At 41.3% G+C, this 10,883-nt stretch overlaps 1 protein-coding gene across 3 annotated transcripts in view; it reads right to left on the minus strand.

The window, feature by feature from the left end:
* The window catches only part of kita (KIT proto-oncogene, receptor tyrosine kinase a), a 37,125-nt gene extending 28,112 nt beyond the window's left edge, over nucleotides 1–9,013 (minus strand). For all 3 annotated transcript variants that reach the window (XM_064989402.1, XM_064989401.1, XM_064989400.1), the window contains exon 1: nucleotides 8,829–9,013. In XM_064989402.1, coding sequence (XP_064845474.1) covers nucleotides 8,829–8,883 — 55 coding nt within the window. In that variant the 5' untranslated portion in view covers nucleotides 8,884–9,013. The remainder of the gene's footprint in view (nucleotides 1–8,828) is intronic.
* Nucleotides 9,014–10,883: the final 1,870 nt, after the last annotated feature.

A 10,883-nucleotide genomic window follows, 5' to 3' on the forward strand; every position in this document is an offset into this window, starting at 1 on the left:
TGCACCATGTACAATTCTTAGCACAACTTGAAATCCACCTGCAGCAATATCAGCACTGGCAGAGAATCATATTGATTTTGCTTTGAAGGCCAACCAAGTTCTCTTCCGTTCCATTCCCTAGGCACCCTTTGGCTCTCAAGCCGACTGAAATGTTTTTCTTTTTTAATAAAATAGTAAAAACCAGATCACTTAATATAGCAATGGAGGCTCCTCGGGGGAGGAAGGATGAGGACCATATTACTCAATGAATTTCATAAAAATAGTGAAACATTAAAAAAGTTATCCTTTTTAGATAAAACTATATAAATATATTCACGTCACAAAATAACTGATTCATTTAAAACAGTTTTGCAATGGTCTGCAGTAGCTCAACAGCACCCTCTAGGGTAGCACCCCGGTGTAGCCGGAGGACAGCTATTTTCCATCCTCCTCCTCATTGTTCTCACTAGGGATTCATATTTCCCTGAAAATCTACCAAGTTTCAATGCTGGGAATAATTCATATTTATCCAGAGAAGTACAGCAAAAAACACAAGTGCCCATTTATACCGTTTAAACCAAGATATGGTTACTATGGCAGCGCTTGTGCCTTTGTGTCGGCTAGGCTGCACCACTATGTAAAAATTACAGAGCAAATGAAACTGATATTTACGAATGATAGAGTACTGAAGAGTCATAGGATGCCACATTTCCAACAAGTCAGTTTGTCAAATTTCTGCCCTGCTAGAGCTGCCCTGGTCAACTGTAAGTGCTGTTATTGTGAAGTGGAAACGTCTAGGAGCAACAACGGCTCAGCTGCGAAGTAGAAGGCCACACAAGTTCACAGAACAGGACCACCGAGTGCCTCAGTTGCAACACTCACTGCCGAGTTCCAAACTGCCTCTGGAAGCAACGTCAGCACAAGAACTGTTAGTCTGGAGCTTAATGAAATGGGTTTTCATGGACGAGCAGCTGCACACAAGTCTAAGATCACCATGCGCAATGCCAAGTGTCGCCTGGAGCGGTGTAAAGCTCGCCGCCATTGGATTCTGGAGAAGTGAGAGCGCGTTCTCATGAGTAATGAATCACGCTTCACCATCTGGCAGTCCGACTGAATAATCTGGGTTTGGCGTATGCCAGTGGAGCACTACCTGCCCAAATGCATAGTGCCAACTGTAAAGTTTGGTGGAGGAGGAATAATGGTCTGGGGCCGTTTTTCATGGTTCGGTCTAGGCCCCTTAGTTCCAGTGAAGGGAAATGTTAATGCTACAGCCTACAATGACATTCTAGACAATTCTGTGGTGACAGTTTGGGGAAGGCCCTTTTCTGCTTCAGCGTGACAATGCCCCCATGCACAAAGCGAGGTCCATACAGAAATGGTTTGTCGAGATTGGTGTGGAAGAACTTGACTGGCCTGCACAGAGCCCTGACCTCAACCACATCAAACACCTTTGGGATGAATTGGAACACCAACTGTGAGCCAGGCCTAATCACCCAACACCACTGCCCGACCTCACTAATGATCTTGTGGCTGAATGGAACCAAGTCTCCGCAGCAATGATTCAACATCTAGTGGAAAGCCTTCCCAGAAGAATGGAGGCTGTTACAGCAGCAAAGGGGAGGCCAACTCTATATTAATGCCCATGATTTTGGAATGAGATGTTCGAGATGTCCACATACCTTGATAGACAACATGGCCAAAAGTATCTTAACGGGGACCAACTGTGTTTAAAAAAAATATCCATATCTACTATTATACTGTTTGTTGATCACACATTCTCTACCGAAGCTCTATCATGGGCAGAAAGTACGAGACATGTTATAGCGGTATTTTAACATGCATAGGTGAGAGACGTGCTTTGAAAATATAACCAATGGATTACAGAATAAAGTTAGGAATGTTCATGCAATACAGGAGTCAGGATTTTGGGTTTCAGTTGGATTGGGACTGGATAGGGAAATAGGCTCTAGGACAGGAGACAGAATTTTCCCTCATGCCTCTGAATTGTTAACAGGCTTCATGTCTGTTACATAGATCCTATGTAGTGAATTGTGCATAGGCTAGGGCGATATATAAAATACATTTGAGTAATTTGAATGTATATTTTTGCACAATATATTTCAAATGCCTGTATCACAAGCATCATTTTTTTTTGTGGGTAAAATTTCTTTATGAGCGTTTATGTCCATTTCTTCTCATGTATTTTTGGTCTCGTCTCCTTTGCTCCTTTCTGTGCCTTCCCTACACCAGAGATCTGTATATAATGTTGAGATGCTCATGTCTCCGCCCCAACAATGGGAGTCATTGTCCCAAAGGAGGGAAGGCAGGCGACAGTGGGCTTATTTTGGACAGTTTTGGTGAGAGTGAAACCTCTCGCTTTGCATCTTCCTTCCTGTTTACAGACACACACAAACAAACACACACACACACACACCAATATCCTCCCCCTGCCACTCACAACAACAGAGATGAGAGGTCACCTCTTCCTCTCTGACAAGAGGTTTCAACTGGCTATTTGCATTTGAGTTTTGGTCCAACAGAATCACTCATATTGACACAAACACATTGAGAAGTTAACCTTTCTAACGATACCCTTTTTATGTCGCAGCATCTCAAATTGCATACAGAGCAGACACTACTAAAACAGGAGTATCAATTAACAAATATTCTGGATAATTATTGCTCAGTTTGTCACGCATGGCATTGTGGTACCATGTAACACAGCATCATTTCAGACAAAGACCGTTATGCTAGCTGTCTAGTCTGTGTTTTATAAATGTGCAATAAGCATAAAGCATAGGTATACAAAGAATTGGCAACTCGTTATCATTCTGAGAAATAAGCTAGGCCACTTGATTTCATCATCTGAACAAAGTGGACAGGCTAGAACGCTGTTCAAACAGTTGGAGACGGACAGAAGGGTGTGTTTATAACAATTCAACTGTTCTTCCTTGTTAGCTAGCAAGTAGATCCAAGTTGGCTAAAATTGAAAAATAAAGATTACCTGCCTACTTCCTCACTAGCTCGTGGGCTTGTGCTTAAGATATTGTTTATGAGACCGGTGTTAAGTTTCTATAAAGACAGATACAAGAAGATAGTCATTATTAGTGAATGTACATTATGCATGGTTCTGATAAAAATGTTTACAAACAAGGCATTTTAATAGACTTCAATGCCCGATCAGTGATTATTGCAAAACAGCAGGTTAAACTATTTTGATCAAATAATTTAGTTATTAGGGCAGCAGGTAGCCTCGTGGTTAGAGCGTTGGGCAATTAACCGAAAGGTTGCTAGATTGAATCCCCGAGCTGACAAGGTAAAAATCTGTCGTTCTGCCTCTGAACAAGACCCACTGTTCCTAGGCTGTCATTGTAAATAAGAATTTGTTCTTAACTGACTTGCCTAGTTACATTTAAAAAATTCTGGGTCTTAAGGTTGTGGAAGGCTCATACTTAGCCTAGGTATAATTTCACATTTCATTAGATTATTGCTCACTGTTTGGAATGCAGTGTATTTGACCGTTAACTGTACAACAAAGCTTGTGTAGGGAAAACGTTTTTTTTTTTTTTTTAAATATACTGTATATAGTTGAAGTCAGAAGTTTACATACATTTAGGTTGGAGTCATAAAAACCACTCCACAAATTTCTTGTTACAAACTATAGTTTTGGCAAGTCGGTTAGGACATCTACTGTGTGCATGACAAGTAATTTTTCCAACAATTGTTTAAAGACAGATTATTTCACTGCATCACAATTCCAGTGGGTCAGAAGTTAACATACTCTAAATTGACTGTGCCTTTAAACAGCTTGGAAAATTCCAGAAAATTATGTCATGGCTTTAGAAGCTTCTGATAGGCTAATTGAAATCATGTGAGTCAATTGGAGGTGTACCTGTGGATGTATTTCAAGGCCTACCTTCAAACTCAGTGCCTCTTCGCTTGACATCATGGAAAATCAAAAGAAATCAGCCGAGACCTCAGAAAAAAATGGTAGGCCTCCACAAGTCTGGTTCATCCTTGGGTGCAAACACCTGAAGGTACCACGTCCATCTGAACAAACAATAGTATGCAAGTATAAACACCATGGGACCACGCAGCCATCATACTACACAGGAAGGAGAAGAGTTCTGTCTCCTAGACATGAACGTACTTTTGTGCGAAAAGAGCAAATTAATCCCAGAACAACAGCAAAGGACCTACTGACGATGCTGTAGGAAACGGACACAAAAGTATCTATATCCACAGTAAAATGAGTCCTATAACGACATAACCTGAAAGACCGCTCAGCAAGGAAGAAGCCACTGCTCCAAAACCACCATTAAAAAGCCAGACTACGGTTCACAACTGCACATGGGGACAAGCTCATACTTTTTGGAGAAATGTCCTCTGGTCTGATGAAACAAAAATACAACTGTTTGGGCATAATTACCATCATTATGTTTGGAGGAAAAGGGGGAGGCTTGCAAGCCAAAGATCACCATCCCATCCGTGAAGCACGGGGGTGGCAGCATCATGTTGTGTGCTTTGCTGCAGGAGGGACTGGTGCACTTCATAAAATAGATGGCTTCAAATTATGTGGATATATTGAAGCAACATCTCAAGACATCAGTCAACAAGTTAAAGCTTGGTCACACATGGGTCTTCCAAATGGACAATGACCCCAAGCATATTTCCAAAGTTGTGGCAAAATGGCTTAAGAAGGACAAAGTCAAGGTATTGGAGTGGCCATCACAAAGCCCTGACCTCAATCCCATTGAAAATTTGTGGGCAGAACTGAAAAGGCGTGTGCGAGCAAGGAGGCCTACAAACCGGACTCAGTTACACCAGCTATGTCAGGAGGAATGGGACAAAATTCCCCCAACTTATTGTGGGGAGCTTGTGGAAGGCTACCTCAAACGTTTGTCCCAAGTTAAACCATTTAAAGACAATGCTACCACATACTAATTGAGTCTATGTAAACTTCTGACCCACTGGAAATGTGATGATAGAAATAAAAGCTGAAATAAATTATTTCACATTCTTAAAATAAAGTGGTGATCCTGACTGACCTAAAACAGGGTATGTTTTACTAGGATTAAATGTCAGGAATTGTGAAAAACTGAATTTAAATGTATTTGGCTAAGGTGTATGTAAACTTCTGACTTCAACTGTATAAGTTAGTAAAAATAGAGATATGATTTTTAGACCATTTAGCCCAGCCCTAGCATGGCCTTATCAAAGCCTTATCAAATGTGTGTCTGTCTGAAGAGTTACAATGACAGCTCAAAGAGGCACACACTATTTTTTAGGCCATACTGTATACATTTCCTGTAGGGTTTATTGACTGCATGCGTGTTGCGTGTGCAGTCCTGTAGTGTCAATTATGCGTTTTCTTTGAATTGATTGTGACTGTGTGAAGTAGATACACTAGGCTAAAGGCTTCCATTTGACAACCTGTTTGGATAATGTGCTATTTTCTTTTTTGCTAATCTGCTGCTGCGCAGGTTGTGTATTTTGTGGAATTGCATTAGTGTGACAATGGGGAAAAAATGTTTTCGTTTCCTAGGTCGTGTCATTTAATTTTGGGGAAATGTGTGTAGTTTTCTTGGGACAGTCCTGGTATCCCGGTTAACCATGTTAATCTGTAGTTCTCACCCCCTTCCATAGATTTACACGGCAATTATGATGACTTCACTGAGCTACAGCTAGCTAGCACTGTAGTGAATAAAGTGTGGTGAGTAGTTGACTCAAAGGGAGAGAAAGACAATAGTTGAACAGTTTTGAACAAATTAATTGCTTCAAAAATGAAGGAGAAGCAGCAGGAGAGAGATTTAGTTGGATTTATTTTCTTCTTTTTACCTTTCACATACTTAGATAATGCCGCTAATTTAGCAGAGCGCCAAGACTAGGTCCGAAAGGCTTCTTAACAGCTTCTACCCCCAAACCATAAAACTGCTGAATAGCCAATCAAATGGCTACCCGGACTATTTGCATTGACCCCCCACCCCCTTTTTAATGCTGCTGCTACTCGTTGTTTTTCATCTATGCATAGTCACTTTTCCCCTACCTACATGTACATATAACCTAAATTACTTCGACCAACCTGTACACCTGCACATTGACTCGTTATCAGTACCTGTATATAGCCTCGTTATTGCTATTTTGTTGTTACTCATTAATTTTTTTACTTTAGGTTATTTAGTAAATATTTTCTTAACTCTTATTTTTCTTAAAACTGCATTGTTGGTTAAGGGCTTGTAAGTAAGCTTTTCACGTTAAGGTCGACCTACACCTGTTGTATTCGGTGCATGTGACAAATAACATTTGATTTGATTTACTCAACCTGACTCAAACAGAGAGGAATGTTATTTATGATAGCTAGCTGGCTAAGGCTATCCAACACAGCAACTCTTCCAAGCCAAGATAAGCTTTCGATTTTATTAATTTATTGCCACCGCGACCAGCTGGTGTAACTGCTAAACTCCTTACCGTACACTGTACTGCATGATTTTACACATGGATTGGATTGTGGGTTTACTGACGCGTTATCGCTAGTTTGTTGACTACAACGTTAATATGGTGACAACAGTGTGAACTGTGTAGCTGTTAGCAGTTAGGGTATGAAGGTTTGTCTTGGATAGGCTTTTGCGCCTTGTCACAGACAGCTGTTGTGTTGTGCACTGAAGTCCACAAGCGAAGGGAAAAGGTGAGAGGAAGAGAGCACGTAGATTTGAGAAGGAATTAGACATCGAGCAAAGTGGTGATGCCGTATGTGACTGCTATGTGCGGGTGATCAGGGGTGTATTCATTCCCCTGATTCTGTTGCAAAAACTAATTCTTAAACGGAACGAAATGGGGAGGGACCTAACTGAATTTGGCACATTGTTTGGACTAATGATTACACTCTAGATAAGCTCGATGGGAAACTCCAGTTCTCCGGGGCCGGAGTGGTGTCACAGATTTTCCCCATCCCTAGCAAACACACATGATTAAACTAATTGTATTCTAAACTGAAGAACACGATTAGTTGATTATTGGACTCATGTGTGTTAGCTGGAACTGCGGCAAAAGTGTGACACCAATCAGGCCCCCGAGGACTGGAGTTGCCCGGCCCTGGGCAAGATAGATGCAGGCAAGATCATGCAAGGTGGTATTGAATGTGTCTCTGTTACCTTGAGTACTCCAATTTGTCTCTCAACCGTTATAAACTTTAATTTGTAGGATAGGTTGTAGCAACCTCATGATGGGTATAGGGCTAATTGAATTATAGTATCATGTAGTAGTCTAAACCTATTGATGTTGCATTGAGCTTGGTGAATGGAATATGAATGACGGTCATCCAATATGCTGTAATGGAAATAAGGGCACACTCATAAACATTCAAATAAATCCTCCCTGACCACCACTGGAATGAAGCCTAAATTGGATTTAGCAGAATGTATGTAGAAAAGGAAAACCACCTGCGCTCAGAACAAAATAAACGCCACTTGCAGAATACAACTGGTGAAAATAACCCCTGCACAGGCGAGAAGCAGAGCATGCCTGAGCTGTACATCCAGGACAAAGACGTACCAGGCACAACGCACTTCGCGCCACTCTTTGTAACAGACCACAAACCAACCCCCACCCACCCTGTAGACAAACTCCCCCATCCCTTCACAGAATCACTGACATTTTTTATTCTGTTTTTGCCTGTTGTGTTTTCAAGTGGGTGTTTGGATTGATTCTTTAACGATGTAAGCAATTACAAGCATAGGAGATAGGCCTACCACTCAGAGCTCAATATTGCTCATTCGCAGGTGAAGCATGTTGTAAATCATGTCAAATATATATATATATATATATTGTTTTCATGGCACCTAAAGTCCCAACATCAAAACATCATTCCAAGGCTTACAAAACTGAGTGGGAATGTTGACATAAACATTGTTGATGTAAAAAAAATTATGACAAAAGCCTCTGTATAATGGTTATACAAAATCTATAAACATTCACAGGCCAACAGTAGGTCTATGCTAAACCAATTTGTCGACAATTCCACTGCCAGTGTTAATTTTCATACTTCCAAGGAATTCGTATACATTTCCATAATTACAGTCATCCCTGAGATGACAAGACTTGACAACAGCAACTGATCAGCGCAGCGCTTTCTACGCCAATGACTAAAAGCTCTTGGAAAATAGCAATTTAGCGAGCAAATACATATACGCCTAATACTTGGCTGTTGAACTAATGTTGTGCATTATAACTAGGTTACCTGTCATATTCCCAAATAATATAGTTGATCAAAACAACAAGTTTCATTCTATCAAGAAGAACGATTCCTAACTGTAATGTCTAAATCTTTACTTTACCCTACAACGAGGTCAATTACAAATCTCTCCATAAATAAATCGCTGTTTATTTACTTTTTGCCAATGTCTCCGTACTGTGCACGGCCTGCTAGATTAATAATTGAGAGGAACACAAACTGATGCTCAGCGCACAAATATCACATTTCCTTATTAGGTTTCAGTGACTAACTGAAAATGTCAAGGTAATGTTACAAGGTAACCAACAGGTAGGAAGGCTACCCCTACATCCTGAACGACCTGTGTTGACAAAATTATAGACCATACAAAGTTATAACCTGCTGAAAATGTGTGTAGTTTAGGCTACAATACAATCTTTAACTAAATAGAAATGACATATTCATAGTCCACATGAAAAACTAACAAAATTACGATGAACCAAACAGTGGCAAAAATGCAATTTAGTGTAGTGACCAAGGTGATCATGTTCGTGAAGTGTGATCAATAAACTTCTGTAAAACAACAACTAGAACCACAACAGTTGGCAGAGAGACAATGTTGACCAATATTATGCCTTACCTGTTTGGAAGGTTAACTGCAACAAGACAGAAAACAGTACCCAGTGGTATTCCATTATTACAATTCCATCTATATTGCGGTGCTTTATCAGTGTCTACTCTCTGAAGTGCTCGCGCTTGTAAATGGCTGAGTGAAGGCTTGCTATACATGCAGTTGAATGTCTTAAAGACACAGTGCAGCAGCGGGGTATTGCGTTGAAGTACTAGGATCAACTGGTGTTGACGTTGTGTTGGACTGAATCCAGAGGTCGGTAGCAGACAGCTATAACAACAACAAGCATTTCAATTAGATGCCTTGCATGCCCTGAACAGCCATAATTTGCATTGGCAGTGTGGGGATAAAGTCCACCAATAGTTGATCTGACAGATAGTTGTAATGTGTATGCAATAGACTGGTTCAGTAGACATTGGCATGTATTCCTGATTGCCAAGGGAATCCAGGCTTCCCCCAAAAATGGACAACAAATATATATATATATATATATATATATATATATATATATATATATATATATATATATATATATATATATATATCTCATTTATATATATATATATCATTTATATTTTGTCTCTCTGTGTTTCAGAATGTTCCTTCAATTCGCAAGAGGCTGAATGTATCTCACAAGATAAAGCGTTCGACCAAGCGAAACAGCGCCCACCTGTCTCTCTATGTGTAGCCCATCTATCTGATGCTGTCTGGTCAAAAAGAGTATGACATTGTTGCCGCCCATAGCATTGAGTGCAAGGGAAGCCAGCGAGCATTTGTCCTCCCTTGATAAAAAAGTATTAATAGCCTGTCAGTGTTGAGCTAAATTGAGTGAGCTCAACTGTGAAAGGTCCTGGCATACCAAAAAAAAAATGTCCAGGGGATTTGGCTTCACACCAATCACGTCACATCAAAAGCTAAACGTCATTGACAGAAAAAACCTGAATTGTTGCATCTAGTTGTGTTGTTGTCCTCTTGTGCCTAGCTAGCTAGTTGAAATCGTCCCATTCCTAAATTAGCCATGGATGGCGATAGGGATTTGGACTTGTGGTTTTACTTAAATCTCTGTACTGGCCAATGATGATAATGGTGATTATGATCCAACCTTATATTAATACATTGTGCCCCTGGCCTGAGAGGATGGAAGTTTAATATGTTGCTAGATGTTGTCACACCCTGACCATATTTTACTTTGTATGTTTCTATGTTTTGGTTGGTCAGGGTGTGATCTGAGTGGGCATTCTATGTTGGATGTCTTGTTTGTCTATTTCTATGTCTGGCCTGATATGGTTCTCAATCAGAGGCAGGTGTTAGTCATTGTCTCTCATTGGGAACCATAATTAGGTAGCCTGGGTTTCACTGTGTGTTTGTGGGTGATTGTTCCTGTCTCTGTGTCTACACCAGATAGGACTGTTTAGGTTTTCGTTCAGTTATTGTATTGTTAGTTATTTCATGTCGAGTTCCTCTTAATTAAAGAACATGAATAACCACCACGCTGCATTTTGGTCCGCTTCTCCTTCACCAAATGAAAGCCGTTACAGAATCACCCACCACAACAGGACCAAGCAGCGTGGTAACGGGCAACAGCAAAGGCAGCAGCAGGAGCAGCGTGATAAGAATTTCTGGACTTGGGAGGAAATCCTCGACGGGAGAGGACCCTGGGCTAAACCAGGGGAGTGTAGCCTCCCCAAGGTGCAGCAAGAGAAGGAATGGACATGGGAGGACGAATTGGACGGAGAAGGACCCTGGGCTCAGCCTGGAGAATATCGCCGCCCCAAAGAAGAACTGGAGGTGGTGAAAGCTGAGAGGCGCTGGTATGAGGAGGCAGCACGGAGCCGCGGATGGAAGCCCGAGAGTCAGCCCCAAAAATTTCTTGGGGGGGGGGCTCACAGGAAGTATGGCGAGGCCAGGTAGGAGACCTGTGTCAACTTCCTGTGGTTACCGGGGGCTAGAGAGTCCAGGCAGGCACCATGTTATGCAGTGGTGCGCACGGTGTCCCCAGTGCGGGTGCATAGCCTGGTGTGGTATATTCCAGCTCAGCGTATCGCCTGGGCTAGATTGAGCGTC

This window comes from Oncorhynchus masou, chromosome 15 (assembly GCF_036934945.1).
Source record: "Oncorhynchus masou masou isolate Uvic2021 chromosome 15, UVic_Omas_1.1, whole genome shotgun sequence".
Taxonomy (NCBI): domain Eukaryota; kingdom Metazoa; phylum Chordata; class Actinopteri; order Salmoniformes; family Salmonidae; genus Oncorhynchus; species Oncorhynchus masou.